This window comes from Ascidiella aspersa, chromosome 1, assembly GCF_963924565.1.
Source record: "Ascidiella aspersa chromosome 1, kaAscAspe10.2, whole genome shotgun sequence".
NCBI lineage: Eukaryota > Metazoa > Chordata > Ascidiacea > Phlebobranchia > Ascidiidae > Ascidiella > Ascidiella aspersa.
In genome coordinates this window covers 11378021-11403353 of record NC_139447.1, presented here as the reverse complement: position 1 = coordinate 11403353, position 25333 = coordinate 11378021, and the positions used below count along the sequence as shown (strand labels likewise).

Below are 25333 nucleotides of genomic sequence, written 5' to 3'. Positions count from 1 at the left end.
CCCCCCGGGATTTGCTCCCAGGGACTTGATTGTGCATGACTTGAGTGCGCGTCTTGGGCGCGATGTCGATTTTTCATCCTTTTGTTTTAAACGCTAATCAACCGTTCCGTTGCGTTCTGAACCGAGACTGGCCGAATTGTGTCCAAGTCCCTGAATTTTTTTGCAAATCTGATTTTTTGGGGCGCCCGTGATTTACTTTTGCCTGGAAATTCGTAAAAGTATTTTCCAAAAGTGTTAAAGTACGACTTTTTGGCGCCCCAGTCCCTGGTTTTTTTCGCAAATCTCATTTTTTGCCGAATGAATTTTTATTCGAGGCCCGTGTTTGCTTTTGCCTAGAAATCCGCCAAAATATTTTCCAAAGGTGTTAAAGTGTGACTTTTTTGCGCCTTGGCCATTGAAAATGTCAGAGTGACGCGAGCCAGACTCGTGAACTTGTCAACGAAATACGTCACAGAACCTGTCTACCTGTCCCGAGGTGACGAGGTGTGTGTACAGTACAAGTTACACACTTGTGGGGAAAAGACGCTTGACGAGAGGAAGTGTACGCGTCCAAGTTCTGCCAACTTGCCCCGAAATTCCTGTGCCATAGTGATAGGCGGCCGCTGTACACCACTTATATGCTTGTCACAAACCAAACCAGATTCCCCACTATGCTAGCTGAATACAACTTTAAAGCAAATTGGGTTGAAAAAGACATAAACGTTAGCTTATAAAAAATCGCTTATGTGTAAATAACTCATTGCGGGCAGCTTTAAAGCGAGTCCCACACAATTTACAACCTCCCAAGCAAGGCCGTAGTCGCTATGGTCTTCATCGATTGAGGTGTTTACCAACCCGTGATTGTGCCGCCGCTTAGCATTCAATCACTGATCATTAGAACTGTCATTCCGGCTTTCAAAGGCCGCCAGATTTAATCCCTGCTAGTTTGCTAAGTGGCCCAGTGTAGTGGTTCAGTAACGCGATGTTTGTCGTGGAAAAGCCTTAGCGGTGGCCCTTGTTAAACTGCTAAAACCTTTTCCCCACACGGGAAGTCAAAGCTCCAGCATCCCAACGCGACCCCCCTGCCAACTGCAGCGACGGCGAGGAAACGCCACTCAAAGCTTTAGACGATATTGCTAAGGTCAATACGCGTAACAACATGGCTAAGCTGCGCCATTGCGTCGTTTTCCCACTAACATCTGATGAGCAGTTTAATTGGTCTCGCCAACTCTAAAAACATCTGATGAGCAGTTTAATTGGTCTCGCCAACTGGCTTTCCTGCTATAGGGGCTCGTGTAGACTGTCAACCCCCTGTTTAGTAGGGATTTCCAATACTTGTTTTTTATTCGATACCCATAATATTTTGGACAGACTGTTATACGCCCGTCTTATCCGATTCCAAATTGCGGCATTACTGTGATTCAATATGGAAAATTGTTCAAATCGAAAAGGACAATTGTAATGTTTTCCCTGTTGTTAGGCCAAAATTTACAGTTAATAGGCCTAATAATTCTTGAGTTTGAATTCCACCTGTTGACAAAACTTATTTTCTGAACTTCATCGCTCATACAGCAGCGCGTAAATGCTTTTCATTGCGAATCATTTTAGTGCCTATAGTAAACGAAAACCCGAGACGCCGTACGAATAAGCTTGTTTTCCGTCGTGACCGTCGTTATATCCGCTCAGCGTTAATTATACGCACTTTTCACGACAGCCACGTTTGTAGCGCCCAACCGCCCACAAAAGACGGGAAGTTTTGCAGCCTTAGATCATTGGAACTTATCCACGCGAGAAGCTTTTGCCTGCGTGATGCGTGCAGTGACGGACAGCCGCTGGTAGCAATATATAAACGTTGCTCAATTGCCCTTCGAAACCATTTTTTAAACAGCCCTTTTATTGGTCGTTCGTCGTAGACACAATCGAAGATGTCTGCATCGGCCCATTATCAGCCGGCAATAAACATCTCGTAAATCTTCCTCCTTTCACAATCCAGTTGTTTCTGTGTTTTCTGCAAGCGGATATGTGTAAGGTGTCTCGGCTTTGCGGTCAACGGCATATAGGGTTTCGGACATAAAATCCTGCATTTTAGCCAATATAATTTCCTCGGTGCCGTTTCATGCCGATCGGGCGCATTTTCCGCTAACGCATTTACTTTATATGCGACATTTTTGGTCGCTTCAATCGTTAAAAATACTGTTTAAAAAAATCCAACGTGACTTGAAGTCTGGCTTTTCGTCAGACCTATTTTAACGGTCACACTCCCAATCGCTTCCGTTTTTGCGTTTTGGTTAACGTGCCAATTTTGCGCCACTAACTTAAAGAAAATAAATTGCCTTAAGTTGGAGGTGGGGTTACAAACGCTTTCTAATAAAAGAAACTTGCCAGTTTTGGAAGTATTGTGGTCTATTCCGCCTAGATTTGAAACCTTGTGCTCGATGTGTCCCCGACTAAAATCGCTGCCTTGCCGTCCGAAAAATGCCAGTAATTCCTTTAGTCAGCGAGCCGGCAAACTGCATTTTCGGTTCCCAAGAACAGTTGTAGATTAGATAGCATCCACGTTAAGTCATAGGTGAATTTCGAAAGTTTTCCGGATAAATGCCTATCACGTTTTGGAACGGGGAATTCAGGTCTTGTACGCAAATAGTGGAATCTTTCACTCAACGAAAAACTTACAGGGCATTAGGGCTGATTTTAAATCCTACTGGCGGACTAAATGGGGACTGCTTTAACCTCGCTCATGGATCCTGAAAACTGCAACAGAAGTTGCTTCTTGTGACAAGGTATTCGAAAGGTATCTTTGCATTAAAACAGATAGGAAACTTGATATTGCTTGGGGGAGATTTTTAAGCAGCTTAAATTTGCGCTGCCGTAAATAAATTACTACCAAAACCACCTCGAAGCAAGGCTTACGTTTTTTGCGTTTTCTTACTCAAGTTTGTGCGGGTAAACGAATTTTACGACAATTTTTTACGAATTGTGCAGCTCCAGGCCAAACTTTCCAATTTGGAACAGCACCAAAGCGGGTCATATAACAAGCCGACTGCAAACGACAGTGGCCTTAATAGCCGACCTAAGCGACGCCGCCTAAAACGGTTCACCGCCCCCTTCAAACTTTTTAAAGGCACAATCAAGCGTGGACACGCAATGCATTATTACCGCATTGAAACACTATCGGGCGGCAAGTGACCGTGGGAGTCGGGTTGCTCACCCGTGCGTAACGTCGCCTCATTACACGACTGTTGTTTCCGGTCGACTGCCTTTTGCTATAAGTGGCTTGACCTCCGTCCACTCCAGACGTGCCAAATGCCACGCGTAGGCCCCGGCGAATTTTAAAGGCCCCAGCGATTTTTTAAGTGTTTTTGTGCTTTTACGCTCGGTCGTTTTCAGCTTCCTTTTGTTTGAAGTAGCCTATTTTAAGGCCTAGCACAGTGAATCTCAACCGGGGTGCCGCGGCACCCTAGGTTGTCATTTCATATCCTCATAACTTCCTACGTTGTGTAGAGTTAATTTGCGTTGTTACAGTTCCGTTTATTGTGACATTCTAGTGAATTACCTTTGAAAAAATTCTATAGGGGTGACGCAATCTATATAGTATTTCTGAGGGGTGCCGCCAGACTCAAAAGGCTTAGAAACCCTGGCGTAGCATGTAAGTGACCTTCAACACCTACTACTTGACCCATAGTTTGGTACTCCTAGATTGTACGATAAAGGAACCGCGAGTGACATCCTCTTTTTATTAAGAAATTACTTAATGTGAGATAAAACAACGGGAGTGACGTGACGTAGGATCATAAATGCACCTTGTATCATTTTTAGGCAAGTTTTTGGGGGGTGTAGGTTTGCCGCCGGTATTTAAGAGTGCTTTTACCTCCAGTGTTATTTTCTTAGTCTCTTTACTGTTTGTCCGTCAAGCCGTAAGGATTTTGCGGCATTTGCGACAGACCGAGCTATATAGGCGAGGTTTTGAAACGTGTATACACCAAGCATCTGCAGTTAATGCACTTGCCCTTGCAACGAACCGGTTGCCAGCCTTTTTTAAATGGCGCTTCGGGCTGTACGTAATTGCGACCTCCTAGCGAAACCGCGCGCCCAATACGCCTTGTTATTTCAGCTGATTGTATATATGATACTGCGTCATGCAGCGGTTGTAGATAGCAAATTTGTATTGGCCGTTTTACTTTTTTCCCACCTATTTTTGACTTTTGTGGCGTTTTCCCAAGGCCGGCGCACCTAATTATAGCGACCGCGTACCAGAAATATCGCGATAAGTGCAGAAACCGGGGGCCTTTGCGGGAGAGGTTCATCGCGCAATTTGGCAGGCTGTGGGGACGAAAGGGCAGGGTTAAAAAAGTTGACAACGGGGCTTTTGTCGCGTTGTATCGGGCCACAGATAAACTGGTATTGCCGCGACGCTGCGAACCGCCGTGAGTCAGAGTTTTAGTTCCTCTGTTCGGTCGACGGCATGTCCGCTGCCATCGCTAATTGCTCGCTCTTCCTCGTCCGAAACGTCGAGCCGCGCCGCCACTCCCCGCACACACCCCCGCGCATGCTCACGCGCGCAGCACACACATGTCCCGGGGTCGCCGCGATCTTTAATCAGCGCACGACGGAAATCGTGCGCCAGCGCTTTGACTGTAGTAAACAATTTTGCTGTACAGAGGGCTGCATAAACTTTTTCTAGTTTGTAGTTTTTTTCTAGTTGTAGAACGTCATCACCTTCTAAAATGCAACTCCTCACAACTAAATACTTAAAAAAATATAAATTGTTGCGACACTTGGGGCAAAGATACATTACTTTATAAACCATTGTATAGAAAAAGTCTCAACTGAATCAGCAGTTATTTTTCTCAATCCCGCAAAAAATAAATTGCTAGAAGGACGTTAAGTAGGTTTTGTTTACCTACCAATGCACAGCCTTTTAAAATTAGGTCATGCTATAGCCGATGTTTGCCGCAAAAATCCTAGTCTTCTTTTATTACCATGTCAAGGTTAATGTCAGTCGTTAAAATTGTCTCTTTAAACAATTCTGAGAAATGGCGACCTCCAATTTCCTGGAAAATTGCGATACGTTTCTCGGTCATCGTCGTTCCCCCCATACACACTCACACCCACACGTATGTCGTTAACGTTCCAATCTGCTCATAAAGTTTTTACTGCCCGGGCTCAGCAAACCGATCTGGCCACAAAGGCTTCGCGTTTACGTCCGCTCTACCAATAAGCCACGTTGTTTGCTCCTGGCAGAAATTTGTAAACATTGCAAATAGGCCTTGATATACATGACCTAGCAAAGCGGACGTTTAAAACGGCCTCGGCCCAGTGATTAATCACCGATGGCGAATGTGTGAGCTCGTTGTGTGCGCTCCCGTTTTTTTGATGCATGCCAATACGAAACACGAACAGAACGCCACAAGCGCGGCTCCAACGCGTCCGAGATCCCGCTGCTGGCCTCTCCAAACTCCTCTCAGCGTTCCAACTCCGCCTCCGCCCAGCATCAGAGGACCAGCTCCTCCGGATCCGTCAGCTCGCCCGGAAGCAACTCCTCTTCGATGAACAGCAAGGCACCTCGCCCGACGGCTCGCACCGCCTCGACGAATAGCGGGAAAAAGCTTCCCATATCCCCGCTGGCCTCCACCGGCAGCCAGCACTTGCCCGACGCCGCGCCGCCGACTAACGGCCTCGCATCGCCCGTCGAAAACGGTAGCGCGAAGGCGTCGGACGGCGCCATACCTGAAATAGACGGTTTGGCTGAAGGTGATTGCTTTTTCTTTTCGTTGCAATATCGACAGGTTAATGCCGCGCGGTCACTCAAGGCTTTTGGCGAAATAAACCATTGTTAACTGCGGGGTTAGAATTGAATTTAAGTCCACTTTGAAACTGTTTTTTTTTTTATTTAACCCATAAAGAGGGAAAAAAACTGTTTTTAAATATTTTTCTAATTGAAATACTTCACCTTTCAGCTCGATTTTCACAGTAACTTAATTGGGCCTTAAATGTTCCATCGAAAAACGTGATCGGTTTTCGCCCAAAAGCCTTTGCGCAGTTTGTCCGGCATTTATCTGTTGATACGACGCTAGTGTTGGTTTGTGGTATTGCACTATTCATAACAGCACGCATGTGCACAGTGCATTTTATATAAATTTCATTTTGTGAGCTGAGTAGTTTTCAATAACAAAAAAATTACAATGATGATGATTGATGGTTGATTGACGATTGACCCATGTGATTTGGGTTTTTTGCGTTTGCATTTTTGTTTATCAAACAACAATTCCCATGCAGGTCACTTGCTATTGGTTATTGTGTTTACACCTTATTAGTTTAACACTGAACAAAAACCAATGTGTATAGTTTAAAAATAAGGAATATATTTATATAACTAGGCTCAAGCGGTAAGTTAGGCGAATTAAGTTAGTTATTCGACTCTTTTCCGACCAGCAATATATATTTTGTCTATTTTACCTGGTAGTTTGTCGCACTGGGTTGGCACCTCGTTTTGCTAATTGTTTAAAGTCCACGAGGTTTGTTTTCGGTGCAAATCGGTTTTACGTGTATGTAATACGCAAGAAAAAACCGTGTAAATGCCCCAATCTAAAAAATACCATGAAGTTATAAAGTCAGGTCGTTGGTTTTCTTTGGCGCCTTGCTTAGACACAAAAAGGCATCCTATTACATCTTTGGCAACGATGCGTAGGCCGCGAGCGTAACGAGACTCGTGCAAGACCATTAAAGGGCAGTTTATGACTCAGCACAGCCACCGTGCAGATCCAGTCTTGCATAGTGGCGTTGGGAGTTTTTTACGTTTTTATGTTTACCCACTTTGTAGAGTCCTCCACTTTGCCGAGGCCCGACAAGTCCGAACCCCAACAACCCGACACCGCTCCCAGTGAAAAGGGTAAGTCCCCGATTAAGTCACGCCTCATGTCGCTTGAATTATAGCACTGCAATGCCGAGATCCTTTCATATAGTTGTTCATATTTATGAATGTTCAAAGAGCGCCGTCAATTTAAGAAGGATATATATTTTAAATTCCAATAGTTTTTGATCAGGATCTTAAACGCTTGTATTTAATTTTCCTTACCCATAAAATAGCATTAGCTCCGGCTCCGGAGTTGGAGCCGGAGCTAAATGCTATTTTATCAGGCAATTATTAAATGGCTCCGGCTCCAGCTCCGGAGTAGTAAAACTCATATCCTTTGGCTCCGGTTCCAGCTCCGGTGCCACCAGTCACTTATCCAATGGTAAGTTTTTAAAATTGCATTTGGCTAACTAACGTTGGAGATGGAACAAAATATAATTTCTTAGCTTTAGCACCACAAATTGAAAAATTGCTCCAGCTCCACAAAAAAGGGGCTCCGGCTCCGGCTCCAGCTCCACAAAGATAATAACAATGGCTCCGGCTCTGACTCCAGAAAAAATGCTTAGCTCCAGCTCCGGCTCCTGCTCCCCAGCCCTGCTAATAACTGCGCCTTCTTTCGCTTAAATCATTCAAGTTTAACATTTAGAGATCGAAGCTTTTGGCGAGAAACTTATCCGTCCAATGGTCCACCAAATATACTAAACAAATTCACTCAATTACATTGTTGTCATCTTATGTCGTTGAAGATTTCCTTACCCAAAAGAGGTGTGTCAACTGGCCGTTGGTTTTTTCTAGATAATGGAGAACAGAAATCGTCAGAGAAAAACAACAATAACTCGCCGTCGAAACCTGGTTCCACAAAATCTGATGACGGTTCCGGCAAGGATGCCAAAGGTTTGTTTAAACTTAGGATCTGCAATTTAGTATTCAATGATTCCACTTAGTTTAACACTGTTTTGTATAGAATATTTGATGCTAAACGCTTCCGGACTCCGCGATACCTCACTTTTGCCACCAGTATTAACATTTTTCTTCAGGAGAAAATCTTCCTAAGAAACCAAATTAACTCGTCCAAATTAGTTTTGTCATAAACACGCTGTGTATTGCGTATGTTAAACTGGAATTTAAAGCCTACTTTGTTAAGAGCACTTACATTTTTTTATAGTAGATAAGTTTTATTTTATTTTTTCCTTTTGAATTGTGTTACACATCGACTAAGAGCGCATAAAGCAAATATTTTCGCCTTATTGATTGTGTTATACGAGGATACGTAAACTTGGTGCATGGTGGTGATAAAAAATGTCGGACAAAACTTTACCCAACTTTGCCTTATTGTTTGAAACAGAAGAGGAAGACGACGACAGTGAGGATGAGGGAAGTCTGAGCAACCTCGAATTCCAGGAGAACGTTGATGACTGCGGAACCGCGATGAAGGAATCCAAGGCCTACGCCGCCATGTCGTCACTGGTCAACTACGTCCAGCCAGTACGGTAAGTGGATTGCCATATATAACGCTTATAGATTTGTCAAACCTGGCTCTCTTCGGGTTCTATAACACCTGTAAGGGTTAAAACTAAGTAGCGCTCTTAGCAGTTGATATTTATTTTTCTTTAATTCGGAGGCCATTCCTCGACGACCACGACTTTAGTCGATAAAATTATGAAACTTCATAAAATCTAAGTCCTCTACGATTAAGTTTGCTTTCCTCACTGAGTACGCCATAAAAATGTTTTAAACAGTTGCAGGCGATATAAAAAGCAGCTAAGAACCTGCCTCGGTTCGATTATATGCGCCAGGTCGCCTCTAAACTCTACGTCTAGCAACCGTTGGATGCCTTTACGTTCTGTGCTTCGTCCACATATTTAAAGGATGTTTTGTCGTGCCAGCCACTCCTAGACAGACTCTCTTTTAACCAGGGCTGCGAAGTCGGTTGAAAATACCCCATGTCTAACTCCCGAGTCCGACTCCGGCCATTAAAATAAGTCCGACTCCCGAGTCCCGAGTCCGACTACGACTAAATGTGCGATTTCGCTAGCCCCGAATCAGGCTCCGACTCCACAGCATGTATTTCAGCAATTACGTAACTCAATTCAGGTGGATTTACAGCAATCCACGCATAAGGGTGACTTATAATTCATTTACTCACAATACATGGTTGGAAAATATTCCACCATTTGCTATTACACTGTTACGATTTATAGTTGGCGGCAATATCAGTGTTAAATTTGGAACTGCGCATGCGCACGTTGGACTCTTGACTCAGGTAGTTTTAAATAGTCTTACTGGAGTACTGAGCCCGACTCCGCAGCCCTGATTTTAACACAAGTCAATTTTTCTTGCGCAGCTTCAAGTCCTTCGAAAAGTCGGAGCAGCGCGATCGCTCACACGAGATCTCGTCCTTCACGGAGACGGCCGCCCTTCGTCTGCTCACCATGAACCCTGTAGAATTCGTGCGCTACAACCGCCGCCAGACCAGCCGCATCTACCCTAAGGGCGCGCGCATGGATTCGTCCAACTACATGCCCTACACCTTTTGGAACGCCGGCTGCCAGTTCGTGGCGCTCAACTTCCAAATGCTCGGTGAGTTGGTTGCCTGTGAAGGACAGTCGACCTAAATTATCAAATATAAAGTTTAGACATATGGCTTGCAGTTTTCAAACTACTGGATAATGAAAATTTTGACTAAAAAAGTTTTTTTATGTAATTCACCTTAACATTTTAATGCGAGAGAATTATGGTTTATTCAGTTCGAACTCAATATTGGATAAATGCTTTATTGGATAAAAAGCACACAATTTTTCATTGCGTTTTCTTTTTTGAATCTGAAAAGACACACAGATTCATTTTTTTTTTAAATCAATTACAAACAAATGCTGAGACCTGAGATTATTATAATTCTGACAAATCGCCCAAAAAACTAAAACAAAATTTAAAATATACCGACAAATAAACCTTCTTCTGTGTTACGCGTGACATCTAATACGCGGGTAGCTCATTGGTCTTATGCGGAGCTAAAAAAACATGCAAACTGCTGTAATACAGCAGCTTTCAATATGGACTAAATGTTTAGCGGTAGGAGCGAAAGCAAACTCTAGTAAAATTTGTGTTTGTGAGACATTTGGTGCAGTACACCAGTCGTGTTTACGACCTCATCAATTTACTTGTTTTCAAATAATAAATCAAGCTTATATAGCTTTAGCCAAATAGTGTTGTCTAATAAAAATCGCGACGAATAAAGGCCTTAAGCATAATTTTGGCCTAAATCATAACATTTTTGCCCAATTTTAATTTAAACAATCCATCGAGAAATGTAAACATTTTCAACTTTAAATGTATTTCTAATGGACTCTGGTTTGTGTATCTTACACCTTAACTGGAGGGTCGCACAAATTCGAAAACTGAAACAGGAGAAGGGTTTGGACCCACTGCCCAAGATAGTGCGCCGCGAGATAAAGTTTAACAACCACCGGCTATTTGTGAAATACGAAAATTTCGATTTTCGAATTTGCAGATCTTCCGATGCAGTTGAACATGGCTCTGTTTGAGTTTAACGGCGGAACCGGCTACCTGCTCAAGCCCGACCACATGCGCAAAAAGGACCGTTTGTTCGATCCATTCTCGAAGAGCATTGACGGCATCGTGGCAAGCACCCTCAATATAAGGGTAGGTGGTGCTGGTATAGTTGTCGTTTGCCATTTGCGCCGTGAGCGAGCCTGCTTTTCGGATTCAAAACTACGATTTATGTGACTGGATCATTTGTTATGCAAGTGTCTCTATTCTCTAAATTCTTGTCCTTTTTGATAGTTTGATTAACGAAAACGGTACGCTTAAAGCGAATGCCTTCGGCGGCAATGCTTTACCTAATTCGTCAGCCTAATAAGGACTTTCGTGCAAGAATATCGTTCAGTTGTGATGTGAACTAGGTCCAGTTCAAGTCAGTTGGTAGCGTTTTTTCAAAGTGCTTTTTTACATTAGTTTGCCTTGCAGGTCGATGACATTTTGCCTTTTTATATTAGGCTTCAGATATTACGCGTTTATCAATCCTTGGTTTTCATTTTTTTAATCTACGATCAAAGCCCATTCAGAAGTAGGTAACCTTATGTACTTTCGGAATATCTCTTTATTAACATGTCGAAAATAAAATAAGACATATATGAAACGTTCAAAATGTTACCTGGCTACTTCTATATGAGCTTCGATATTCCTACTACGTCTAACTAAAACCTCCAACCATATATAACTGATAATTATTAAATTGTTGGTTAATTATCCTCCCCTGAATTTAACGTTTTCCTTGAGCTGTTTAATATTGCAAGATCAAATAAACTTATTGCATGTAGTCGCAAAGTTTTCTTAAGCGTTTCATTAACATAGTATTTGTTTATCTAAGGCTATTTTACTCTTCTTTCTTGGTGTCTTTTTTTGTGAATCTTTGTCTACAAGATGTGGTATAAAAAAGTCAAATAGCAAACCGTAACAGCGAAAAAAAAGCTTCTGTTTGGCCAACAACACACTAATCCGTCGTTGTTTTTCTTACGCTTCGCACCCAGACAACCGAACTAATTTCCTAAATGTTGCATTCAAATTTGTCCCGACCGCGACCGCACCGGCTCCGACCTGCTTTCACGTTGTTATTGCTGGCGCCCTTAATGCGTGACCTGCCAAAGCCGGCGGCCTGCTTTTTGCCCTGTACGTAGTTAACGTTCTTTGGCTCCTCTGACCGAAATCGTCTCGTGCGAGAAAGCGAGGGATGTCAAAACCACCGCAGACTTAATGGCGAAGGCCCCGCAGACTATTTGCTAGCGGCACAGAGAATCAAGACGTGCTGGTGTTAGTCCTCCGCATAATGTTCGTTTGCCACTTGAAACAGAATAAGACCAATTGCGCAATTCGAGGCTAAAACTATATCAAAACGGATATGGGAGTTTATGGTTTACATTAAACTAAGTGTCAGCCTTATCCATGGTTTGTTAATAGCTTCTATTTTGTTATGTACACAGAAGCCACCTTAGAAGGTCGTCGCATTCGTTTTAGGGCCACGCGACGCGCCGTTAATGCGATGACGTGGGCGCCAGCTAAAACGTTATCGTAAGTGGGTCAACCGGTAGTACACGCAACCACGTGTTTTTCTCTTTTGCCGTAATGTAAGTTGATTGACTGTACTTAATTAATGTCGCTTCTCGCATGCAGATTACTCTTAAAAGGCTGTTTGATTTAAGTTGTAACATTGGGGGATTTTGTTGTGCAAATCCGTTTCCCCTCTTCGGAAATTTACGACAACTGTCTCTTTTTTCACTTTAGATTTAAAGTCCTGAATATCTATTGTGATTCAAGTTAGTCACGTTTTATGTTGCAACTAGGCGAAAAGTTAAAAATACAATACATGTAATGTATAACACAAACATCGTTTCCAGTAAATACTCTGTTTTTAACTGCCATGGCCTTTCTCTAAACATATTTTATATTAACTTGGATTTAATAGTCCGATTTTGTCGACAGAAAATGTTCAGCAAATTCAAAACGAAAAATTGTGGAATGACTGCCGCTTAAGGTTGTGCTCGCAACCGGATAAATAACATCCGCTTTGCAGTTAGCCTTGCTTTAAAAAAAGATATGGAGAACAAACATCGCCATACTTGAACCAAACATACCTGAAGTATAGAGATGGCCTGTCAATTTCACACAGCAAAGAGATGCCCTTTTCTTGTTGACATGTCAAGCCGTAAAACGTCTTTAAAACTCCTACTTTAAAATACTGTACTTTGCCCAGATCATCTCTGGTCAGTTCCTGGCATCGTCTAAGATCAGCACTTACGTCGAGGTCGACATGTACGGGCTCCCGGAGGACACCTTGCGGAAAAAGTTCAAGACCAAGACGGTGGAGAGCAACAGTATCAACCCACACTATAATTCCGAGCACTTTTCTTTTCAAAAGGTACCTTTTCTGATATTCTATTATACGCTGACCGTGCTGCACATATTTCTGCCTGTGATGATAAACAGATTTTCCCATTTTTATCTGCTTGTATAAGTATCACAAATTAATAAAATCTATTGTGCTAAAAGTAAACGTTTAGGAAGGTTAACGTAGATTTCCGCCAACAAAGATCATACTGTGAGTGTGATGGCGTTTTGCTTCATAATTTTTACTTTACCAATCCTAAGAACAGCAATAATTTAAGGCAATTTTTTTCAGGTGGTTTTGCCTGCCATGGCTCTGTTGCGCATCGCTGTAATGGACACCAGTGGAAACATGGTCGGCCAGAGGTTCCTGCCGGTCGAAGGACTGAAGCCTGGCTATCGGTAAAACGTTTGCACCCTTACTTTTACACGGCTAACGTCGCTAACTTAACCTGTATAGATTGACACGCAACATATGCTTTATTATATTAATCAAAATACAGCTCTTCTGGTAATTGTATTTTTACCAACGTCGTACAATCGAGCGATCGGTGTCATTCACCCTGACGAAGGCGACTTGCATAGGTTGTCGAAACGTTGCTAAAGAATTACAAATGCAATAAGAGCTATGTTTTTATTGATTATACTATTCCTGGTTGCAACAGTTTATATATGCTCTGTTAACTGTTTACCTTTTAGGTACATAACTCTGCGCAACGAAGGCAACCAGCCTCTTACAATGCCATCCTTGTTTATCTACGTCCAAGTACAGGATTACGTTCCTCCAGTGCACAAAAGTGAGTGGATTTGATTCACTATTGTATTTCTGAAACATGAAAGATAACTAAACAAGATCCGTAGGATGGGAGCACAACATTGTAAAAATGAAAACTGAGATGACTTTTTTCGGAAAGTATTAGTTCCATTCCACTTTTAAAACTATAGTTTCAATAGAACCACTTACACAACTTTTACGTTGTTTCACAGGCGGATTGTTTATAAGTTGCCAGGTTTGCCGTAAAACTCATTTGGGTAAAAAAATACGCTAACTATGCCAAATATTTCATTCATTTAAACGTAATTAGAAAAAATAATAATCAACCAGTAATAATTGAGTAACTTTCAAAGCTCACTAGAAAAGCTGCTAAAACATTATAAGTTTCCATGTTGTTTTACCATGTTTACCAAGAAATTTATGTGAATTGAAATCTTGACAGAGTTCCCAGACCTTGTAGTAGAGCCAAAAATTGACATGCATGTTAGTTTTACACATGTTTATCAGGTTTTTTCAATTAGACTAAAATATTTCTGCTATACCTATATTCAAGCAGATAGCATGAGAGCTTAACTGGTCTAAAGAATAAATCAGTTTTGCCCATCTACTTTATTCAACTTTACAGACTTAAGATTCATTGTCAAAACGTGCTATATTGTTGGAAAATAACTTTTGAAAACTTTGCAGACTTTGCTGACGCGCTCGCCAACCCTATCCCGTTCATGAAGGAAAAGGAGAAACAGGAGAAAGAGAGGAGCGATCGCTCTAAGGCTCTTGCGCTTCTCCTGGACGAAAACGAGCACCGCAAGATCAACGAGGAAAACGGATACACCCCAGTCAGGCCCAGGGTATACTATGCTTGCTATTTTGTGCATTTTTAGGTTTCGCTTTGCCAATAGCATATCAAACTGAAAAAATAGCTATTTTATACATGTAGCACTTTGTCTAAAAATCGATATTTCTTGCTGTTTACAGAACTTGTTTTTTTCGCTCTAAAATTACAAAGCTATACATATTTAGAAAAAAATTCACATGTGTTGAATCATTATTTGGTAAAAAAAAATTCTATGGTCGATATTTTTTACTGTTTACAGAACTTAACTTTTTTCGTTCTAAACTGCAAAGGTACCTATCTAAAAAATGTTCACATTTGTTGGATCATTAAAAAAAGAAGAGTTCCGGTGTTGTCTTTAAAGAACTAAAAAAGTCCTGCTTGTTATGATTTGTGTTATGTTGTCCTCAACAGTCTTTGCTAATTAGTTATGTTATTTTTTGGTCCGATTCCGATAAAGTCAAAACTGTTATATAAACCCAGGTAAATATAATTGTTATTCTATTAACGTTAAAAATACCCAACTATTATGGCATAACCACATCATAAATTGATACCATACACACATATTTTTAACTGCGTCTTTTGCAACGAATTTCCCAAATATCTGAATGAAGAAAACTCCGTTTTTCGAATTAGTTAGTTTAGCATTACGAGGTTTGTGAAACTGGATATTAAACTTACCCTTGCGAGAGTTGTAGTAAATCAAGCCATGCGTAATTCACAATCGGATGGACTTTTTTGATCATCTAGTTTCGCTTGTTCTGCACGAATGATTATTTGTAGTGACACAAGAACAGACGTTAACAAAGCAGCATATTAAGCAAAACCGACCGGACAAAACTAATTGCGTTTTTTAAAGGCCTTTTGGATGGTCGAATTACATTTCAAACACGTCGAATAATCCCATTCTAAATGCGTTTTTAAAATGGAAAAAAAAAATTAAAAGGCCTTTAAATATCTTTGAATTTATTTCATAAACATGTGTGCCAATCCTGGGTACCGCTTTGTCACATCATATAGGGTCGTTATGCTTTGTGTTATGCTTTGTGATAGATTGTCCACAACAGTTTTTGCTAATTAGTCAAGTTACTCTTGCAGTCCGATTCCGATAAAGTCAAAACTGTTAACCCAGGTAGAACCTTAATTTTTTTTTTGAAAGGCCTTTAAATATCTTTGAATTTATTTGACAAAAATGTGTGCCAATCCTGCATACCGATTGATTACACAATATAGGGTCCGCAGCAGCGACAGCACGACCACCGTTCCGACAGAGAGGACGGCGCCGTACGGAGCAACGTCATCGTTTTCCCAGACGCCCCGGCCTCCCCTGCTGACCCACACAGCCCCACGCCCCCGACCCCGGCTGGCTCGATAGAACACCCCAAGCCAGACGCCAAACCCAAACTCACATGTAAGATGTTGAAGCAGTTTTTCATGCAACGATAAACGATGCACTGCGCGACTACTTATTATCGAAACGTCGGATAGTTTGGAAAGTAGTGTAAATATTCGTTTGTGAAAAGCCATAACGGTCTACAGTAAAAATATTTTTACGATATAACTCGGTTTCAAAAAGAAGATTTTTGTACAGGTTATATAGCGTAAATTACTTACTAGATAAAATGCTTTTTGTTTGGTATGCTTGTTTTCTTTCGATCGTTTAAAAGTGCAATATGATCGAATATCTTGGAGTTTAACTTTTTGTGCTGTTCATTAACAGGCAGTCCCTTTGATCCTTCCACTCTGAAAGAAATCAAGGCGGGAAAGAAATACCTCAAGCTTATGATGGACAACGAGAAGTCGCTTAAGAAGTTCAAGAAAAAGCACGACGAGGTAACTCCACAAATCGACAAAAATACTATCCAATATTAAAACCCCCATCTCTTCTTTCTTACTTTTCAAGTCGCAAAACTAAAGTAAGGGTTTTAAATAGCTTTTTTAAATGTTTTTTTAAATGTGTAAATATTGATCTAAACGGCTGACCTTGTTAGGACTGTAAAGTTTAATAAGCATTGGATCGCAAAACCGGTGCCCGCATCTTAAGTGAGATTAGCTAATTGAAGAAATAGTACTAAAAACTTGAAAGATCCTTAATTTGTGCTATTTAAACTTAAGAAAAATGGCAAATGTGAGGAAAAATTTTATCTACCGAAATTTTTAGTCTGGTTTTGTGGGTAATGCCTTCTGAATGCGAAACACACGGATGAGGATTTTTTTGGCCGGTCAAACCAAAAACCTAATTGTTTTGTACATTTGCTCGCAAACAGATCTTCGCCTTCTGTTACCAGTCGATGTTCGACGTGCGTCGTCCTTCCATGCTGGATGCCTTCAGAATCAGGCGGCGACGGCAACGTATGTGGATTTCTTTCAATAAAAAAACTTTGGTTTAATTTAAACGGATTCGAACTACTTTGCAACAAATATTTCAAAAAAAATACTTTTACATCAACTAATTGGACGTTTGTTGCAAAAAAATACAAAATAAATGTGTATAATATAAATCGCAAATGTATATAATATAAGGGTGAATGACACCGAACGCTCGTAGCACAATGGAAAAATGCAAGAAAAAAACGCGAGTAACAACACGATAAGAAAAAATTATCGAAGCATTCGGTGTCATTCACCCTGACGAAGGCGATTTGCTTAGTGTTACCGAAACATTGCTTAAAAATTACAATTACCAGAGGAGCTGTTTTTGATTTATATTACTATGCCTGGAAGCAACAGTTTATATAAACGTATATAAATCTAACAAAAATAGAACTTTATAGTGTTTTGGACAGTCAACGATTAGTTCAAGTAAGGGATTCTTAAACTTTTTTTAACACGGACCAAATTGTGTTCGCATCGACCAGGGTCTGCATGAAACATAACTAACTAGTTGTTTTCGGTAAACAAAATAGAGTTTATAAGAACATTATATATATTTTTTTTACATAAATTTAAATTATTTTATTTTGAAAAAGTCAGTCCAGTTTTTGTTATTACACCAATATTTCCCTTAGGCCTTCGCATACCCCTACAACTATTCGACGAACCCCCAAGGAATCCATGGACCCCTGTTTAAGAACCCCCGGCTTGTGGTATAGGGAGTAGGCGAGTAGTAACCGAAATGTTTTGTTCTCATCAGCTTCGGATATTCCGATCGAGATCAACCCGGCCTTGCCCGAGGAAGTGAAGACCAAACAACTGATTGAGTTGCTCAAAGAACAGCTTCTCGCCGAGAAGAACTACTTGATTGGAGAGAGCGATAAGGTCAAATCATAATAAACCGTAAACCAATTGTCTAACATAAACGCACGGACACCCGCAGGTCCCGCAGCGACCCACAGGCAAATGACGAATTGCGAAGCAAAGTGTAAAAGGGCGCATCTTTATGGAATCCAAAACCATTGGCAGCAGGTTTCTGCTTGTTGATCACCCTTTCGATGACGCGTATAATTTATTGAAATTAAGGAACTGACGATTCCAGTAGGGGAAATGCATATTCCTTTAAAGAAGTGCCTGATCAGTGTTCCCTCTAAGGTCCGCAACTGCGCAATTGCACAATTGCGCAGCCACACCAGACAAAATTGCGCAGTAAAATTTGCTTTTGTGCACTTAAATCATTTTCAATTTAAAACTGAAATATCTTTACTTTTTGGCACAACAGTTGGACCTTTTAGCATTGGCTTTTTTCGTTGATGTTTGTAACTAAAAGCAAGTAAACAACCCAAATCCGCATGACGATTGTGACGTAATAAATTACTTTGTCTAATCGGTTTTTATCATCCGTGATGTGTAGTTTTTTTTTATCACACGTAGAATTAAATGTCTACTCAGGAAAAACAAGCTTAAAAAAATAAGTTTAGAACAGTGCCGAACACAGCAGTGGAGTGTTTGACGATAATTCGGGATCATAAAAACGGAATGCATTTTTAGGACGTAAATTTTTGACATATTTGCAGTTTTTACATGATTTCTGTGCAGATACAGCTGTGTTATTAATAATGGCCGTCACAAATTGACAAAATCAACTTGATAAATGCAAATGAGCGAATAGTTTGTGATTCTTGATTTTGCGCTAAAGGCATCACGCATCCTATTTAAAAATTTGACATTTTGTTATTTAACCCAAATATTCGGCTATTTTTCGCGCGACCGCTTTTTTGCCATATCCTTGAACATATTTAACCCGATTGCAGTTCCACATACAAGTTTATTGAGAATATTTGTGTCATGACGTCACGCTGTGTGATGTCATCTTTAACATTTTCACGCCTCGCCTCAATACAAAAAACATTGATCTGCCGCGGGCCACTGCCAACGCAGCCTTAAAATATTCTTGCGCACTACAAAACATATTTGCGCAGTAGAAAATTTCCTTAGAGGGAACACTGAGTCTGATACTGGTTTTACTCCGATTTTAAACATTTGAGATTTATTGTCGATTCAAAGTAATATGGTTGCACTGCAACGTGGCAATGGAGCAGTTCACCATATAAGTTTAGCTCTTTACAATATCGTTTAAATCGACTTGACTCGTTTAATACTTCTCGTAAATAATATAATTACTCGGATTCGTCTAAATCAGATTTTATTTCTACATTAGTTTTACATTTAACAATGTCATCGTGGTTGTTTTGCTAGACCGTTTCTAAACTCTTTGTATAAGAGATTACTAAGTGACTTTGGGGTTATAGAGGTTGCTTTTGGTATTTTGTTGTGTAAAATAGTTCATAGAATAAAACTTACCTTGATCAAGTGCCTTAACCTCAACCTCACTCATTACACTGTTTAAATGTTTCTAGACGTTTTGGGTTATAATATGCCGTAATCTGTCTGAGACAAATTTCATAGCTGACATCAGACGTTTTTGCGTTTTAGTTCATCACCAAGTTTAGCGTCATCGTAAGGGAACACCAGAAGAACGAACTGACCGCTCTGACGGAACAAAGCCAAAGGTATTTTATGTCTTCCAATCTTAACGGCCAAAACACACCGCATCATGCCAAAAAAAATATTTTTTTGGAAAATGACCGTACGCTGTTGACCTGGTTTATTGTTATTATTGATTGGATAGACATTATCACATTATTACATTGCTTTGTCTGGCTGTGTTGGCAAACTAGAAAGCCGATAACCGTTATACAGTTTCTCAGCTACACTCAAAGCGAATTTCAAACTTTTAATAAAGTTTTTTAAACATTTGGTTTTATAACTACACTTTCCTTCAGATATGTTTTGTTATTAAAGTAGTCTAGTGTGTCCTTAAGAATGTCTTGCTTCGTTTACGTTGTCACTTGTAAGGCAAACTTAAACCTTCTTGACAGCTTTAGCGTGTCAGCGAAACTGACATCTCGACCATCTCCGTTTGTCTAAAATTTGGTTATTTCCAGTTGCTGTAATGACTCATGAAAGTTGTTTGCAGTTAGTCACTTAGTACTTCTTTAGTCAGTGGTTCCCAACATTTTTGGCTCGCGGCACACTTAAAACATCTTTAATATTTCGCGGCTCACTTTTAACAGAACAACAATAGAGTCACAATCGCCGTCAACACACTACAAACTGTAAATGTCTCAATATGATTATTGATTAACTTATAATTGGTGGTGCGTATTTAAGTCTAAAATGTTTGTGTGTACTCCTATTGGTAATACAAATAACTTATTTTTCAAAACTATACCAAAAGTTTCGCGGCACACTTGACAATAGGCACACAGTTTGGAAATCACTGCCTTTAAGTGAAAGACTTGCATTGGCAAAACATCAATGCTGGTTTAGTGTCTTGGCTCATGATGCACAAATAAAGAAATGCGACAAACTTCCAGCAATAAAATACAACTAAACTTCGACAATCACGCTTTTTATACACAACGCATATTTTTAATGTTTTTAACTCGTTTATGAGTGTACGTACATTGTACACTTGTGCACTGTACAATCAAATCTCGCATGGTTGCTTGTATACCCAACTTAATACCAATAGGTTTGAAGTGGCACACTTGATAACTTTTTAGGTACATCATGAGTTACACCAGTGATTCCCAAACTGTGTGCCTCGAGAAATTGTTAAGTGTGCCGCGAAACTCTTTGTAATTTCGGAAAATAGAGTATTCGTTTTACAATAGGCATACGCGCAACCATTTTAGACTTGAATACGCACTATTCCCATTACAAATTATTCACATTGGAACATTTACATATATCAGGGCGATTGTAAAATGACTGTATTGTTGTTCTGTTAAAAGTGTGTCGCGAAATATTTAAGATATTTTTAGTGCGCCGCGAGCGAAAAAAGTTTGGGAACCACTGAGTTACACTATGAGAACCACTGTTTAAATAATTTTATTTTTGTTATTTACAGTTTTCCTCGAAACAATTGATCAATTTTGAAAGTCTTTGAATTTAAAAAAAATTGTCCTTGAGTTGATTTGCATATTAAAATTTTTTTGAAAAACCCTAAGTATTTCCATAAGTATTTGATTAATCTTTTATTTGACTTATATGCGGCTTAAAGTAGTCGTTTGGAAAGTTCTTTAGAAAAACATTTTTTTTAATTATTTCGTTGTGCTCACCATGGCATTTGTTCGTATTTTTTCGAATTATATTCAAAATACGTCGAGTGATCCAATCCGAACATTTTAAAAACATAAATATTTTCTTTGAAATGTCATTGGATGTTTTTGAATTTGTTTCATGTATAGCAACCCTAAAAAAAAGTGTAGCAACCCTAAAATGTAGTCTGCCTTGATTAAAATGATTCGCAACACACTTGACTTGTGCGACCACCTCATGGGCCGGGAAACTTTTTCCCTAAGGGAGCCATAAAAGCGGAATACTTTTGGTGTATTTCGATGAGAGTCATGTAACATGTTTCAACATCTAGTTTGTTGGAAAAACAGTGATTTGAATACGGCTGTTTATTTTGTTTTTATTTAAAAGACACCTCTTTTTATCCCGATAAATATGCATTGGCTAAGTATGCATAACTTAGATTACGGAGTGGCATGATATGAACGTGACATTTTAAACAATAAGAGATTCCGTCAAACGAACTGTATAATAGCCTCCAAAATTACCTGCGTGGAAAAATTCTCATCTATTATGAGCAATTATCTGCTGGCGAAATTTCTTACCAAAAGAGCCATCGCGAGCCATAGGTTGCCGATCCCTGGTTCACTTGAGCGTAATAATCCGCTTAGCATCCTAAGATTAGACGATCCTCCAAAACCAAACCTACCGAGTATAAGGTAATCGTCTTGTGGTTTCGCTATAGCGAACAGGACGCGGTCCAGAAAGAGAAGAACGCTGCAAAGGACCAGAAGATTCGCGATCTTCCGGTCAATCTCAACAGGGCCGAGATCGAACGGAAGAAGAAGGAGATAACCGACGCCCACATCAAGGACTGCGTCGATGACCGGATCGACGTGAGTGTCACCTTATAAAAAGAGCTTCTTGGAGAATATACACAACGACCTTCGAACTTTCGCAATATTTTTTTTCTGCAAAACGGCGATTTTTGCATTACCGACTTTAGGCTAAAAGTTTTTTACAATACATTTTCCAATTAAAAATAATTGTATTGACCTACGTGAGTGTCACTTTATAAAAAGAGCTTTTGGGAGAATATATACAACGACCCTCGAATTTTCGCAATATTTTTTTCTGCAAAACGGCGATTTTTACATTGCCGACCTCCGCCTAAAAGTTTGGCATAATATATTTTCTACAAAAAAATATATTTTTTTTTGATTTGAATAAAAAGCGTCCAATACAAGGGAATTGTCTTCTTTCAGTGGATAGTAAACTATTTTAATAGACTAAACTTGTTTTAGTATTGGCCTTGATCGGTAGTTTATAGTTATTATTCAGTTTGTTTCTATCAAACTTTCCGTTAAAAACTCAAATGTGAGAGAGTGGTTACACATTGCATTTTATTCCAATTGGAAGTGTATTGTGGTTGTCTACTACTTGTTTTAAATGGTTTGCTTTTAAAACGGAAGGGGGCGTCTCTTGGATCGAGTAAGCTTGCGATTAACACATATTTCCTCCTATCAGCTTCTCAAGATACAAACTGAACGGGAAACCGAGGTGAAAGAGATCCAAGAAATGATCTTCCATAGTCTCGACGATGAAAGAAAGCAGGTTTGTAAAGGAAATCAATTTTTAATTAAATTAATTTTAAACCTCAATATATTGGTAAAATAAAACACATACAAGGCCTACAGAGTCTTCACCTTTATGGTATGCTAATATTAATATATAATATAATACTATACATCTATATAGGGGTGTCTGACACTATTCCGATACCCGATATTTTTGGGCAAAATATCGCAATCCGATACCAACTGGCGACAAGTTGTTCGAACTAATAAGTGAAGTGGTAAAATCATTTTCGGGGAAATTTATTTTTCAAAGTAGAAAACTCTACGTAGGATCTCAGAACACAGGTGCAAAGCAAAAAATAATTCAGCACCGGATCGGCATCGATATCCTATCGGTCGAGTTCCGATACTACCACTTGGTATCGGGTATCGGCTTCGATCCGCTATTAGCAGGCACCCCTTCGGTGTAAAGCACAAATTAATTTGGTACCGGATCGGCACCGTTGCCGTATCGGACAAGTTCCGATACTACCGCTTGGTATCGTCTTCGATTCGCTGTTAGCGGGCATCATTTAGTTGTATCGCGAGCTTACACTAAACCCGGTTATGTCCAGATGGTAGCCAAGTACGAGCAGGACTTTCAGCGTGACGTCGAAAACATCGAAACCGTTTACGAGATTCGTCGCTCGAGCGTCAACGCGTCGCGCAACAGCTCGGCCGGCATCAACTACGCGGGCGCCGAAGACGGTGAATATAATACTTTTCTTTAGAGCGCCGCTTCTCGGCCGACAGACGTCGCCGATCTCTTAAAACAAGTCGCTTTCTTCGGTGTCATAGCATGGATGACAACGGCCCGCTTGCGTCTGCCCGCGGCCGTCGGCGCTTTAGGCCTTTCTTCACCGCTGATCTTCCTTCTGTAGCTAACCATTCTGGTAGTGCAGTTTTAGCAGTTAACGTCGACAGGGTATCGGTGCTCCGAACTGATTCCTTTTACCTGCATTGCACTTGTAAATTTCTGTTTTAAATTTTTATCTAACCGAGAAGAAAGATTTCTTCTTCTCGGATGTTATGGTTAAGTACTCGACATTTTCATTATTTTGTTTGCGTGTGGTTACGAAACCTTAAACGGTTGAAGTGGTGCCCTTGTCCGGCTTAATAAGAGTGAGAATTACCTTGTGCAAAGAAGCTTGTTATTAATGTTACAAAAAGATGTACCATTCCACATGTCGTTAAAGTCGCTCTCTCCGATGTTAAATTTTGGTGCATGTTAAAGATTTTATCGTGATTCCAGATTTACTTTTATTTTGTTTTTTTAATATTCCCACCAGATTTAGTTTTATTTTGTGTTTTAATATTCCCACAAAGCTGCGTTATCTTTAAACCTTTCAATGCACTTTGCCTAATGGTTGTACTTTCAGTTTGTCATATTATTGTTTTCATTGTGGTGTGCTCATTTTATTCATACTTCAAACTGCTCCAGTTAATTAAAAACCCCGCCTGTTATACTGACGCAATCTTAACTCTCATAAATTGCTGCTAAAAATTTTACTTAAAATCAAATTTTGTATATTTCCATGAATTTTGTAAAGCTTTCATTCCATGTCTCTGGTTGAATTATTTGCTCCTATTTTGCAATGCAACACTACTTTTTCCTGTCGCTTTTAAAATCACGTTCAAAATATTTTTCCTGCCCTCTTGTTTGTTACTACCTAGTGCCTATTAATAACGCTGAGATGCCCTTACTCGTTCCACGCTTTAAGCAACCACTTTTTATGGCTGTATTGTCGCCAGTTAAAATGGGTTTTACCATCATGTTGTAACAACAGGGCTTTACAAAATGCAGCTTTTGCAACGTTTTACCTCGGTAAGTGTCAACAGATAAATGTACCTAAATTGACATTATCATAACGTTTTTTTATAAATTCAGTCTGAAAAAATTGTTTGATCATAGTACAATGACGTGACCAGGGCGGCGAACGGCTGGGGTAATTTTTAATTAACACCTGCTGTTGCTGTTTTTTTTAACTTGTAGTTTTAATTAGCTTCTCCCTTTTATTTGACATGATATAAGTAGAAATGGGCCTAGAAATGTGACCAATTTTTAGTGGTTTGGTAAAAAATAGATAAAAGTAAAATCAAAACATTTGTTTCTCAACTTATTCCCGGTGTCACATCCCAAGTCCGTTATAATGCTTTAGCAATTTCATTGTGCCAAAAAGAGCTTGCAAAATTTCTACCTATTCTACTCGTGTACATATGTAAATGTTTATATATACTTAATATATAATTATAAGCGTGTCGCATGTCTTGCGGACGCTAACCAATGCACTTGAAGGAACAACGAATTTTATTGCGCAGACAAGTGTAATCATTCCTGTTTTTGTGGCTGCCACCGCTGAACAAAACCAAAAAAGGCAACGTGCAAGTATGCATAAAATCTAATTATTTTCCGTACATGTGCTGTGCCGTATGGGGTCACTCGTAGCGTAGCCTGTCTTGCTGAATGTTGCTGCAGATGTTGCCACGCGCTTCTATATTTTACGTAACGAAATATTAAATGCAGTATCGTATACATTCACTGGTGTGCGCGTGTTTAAACAAGGAATTTTCGTAGCTACCGAAAATTATCTTTCTGTAGTGAGATTAGGCTGGTGTTTATGCTGCATAAGGCGGCTGTCGTTTGCGCTTTCGCAGCGGGCAGACGGCTTTTGCAGATGTAGCGGTGTTCTGTACGCGAATAAACATACAAGTTGGATTCGCACTCTTGCACTTTTCCTTTCCCACTTCCCCCGTCGTGGCAGCAGAATCAAACCAGTATCCGCCCCAACTAAGAATTTGTTTTGCGGACGACGAGCCTAAAGAAGGGCTTGCCGCCTAAAGTGAGTGGAGAAGTACAA

General features: G+C 40.1%; 1 protein-coding gene across 1 annotated transcript in view; it reads left to right on the top strand.

Moving 5' to 3' along the window:
- Positions 1-25333, top strand: part of LOC146167497 (1-phosphatidylinositol 4,5-bisphosphate phosphodiesterase beta-3-like) — a 40175-nt gene that overhangs the window by 11726 nt on the left and 3116 nt on the right. The window contains exons 16-33 of the mRNA XM_083385839.1: positions 5326-5730; positions 6800-6868; positions 7628-7726; positions 8178-8322; positions 9177-9412; positions 10344-10495; positions 12603-12767; positions 13029-13135; positions 13433-13530; positions 14196-14356; positions 15577-15754; positions 16064-16176; positions 16611-16695; positions 17477-17601; positions 19213-19289; positions 21605-21755; positions 22387-22473; positions 23051-23183. Of these exons, the coding sequence (XP_083241965.1) occupies positions 5326-5730; positions 6800-6868; positions 7628-7726; positions 8178-8322; positions 9177-9412; positions 10344-10495; positions 12603-12767; positions 13029-13135; positions 13433-13530; positions 14196-14356; positions 15577-15754; positions 16064-16176; positions 16611-16695; positions 17477-17601; positions 19213-19289; positions 21605-21755; positions 22387-22473; positions 23051-23183 (2586 nt within the window). The remainder of the gene's footprint in view (positions 1-5325; positions 5731-6799; positions 6869-7627; positions 7727-8177; positions 8323-9176; positions 9413-10343; positions 10496-12602; positions 12768-13028; positions 13136-13432; positions 13531-14195; positions 14357-15576; positions 15755-16063; positions 16177-16610; positions 16696-17476; positions 17602-19212; positions 19290-21604; positions 21756-22386; positions 22474-23050; positions 23184-25333) is intronic.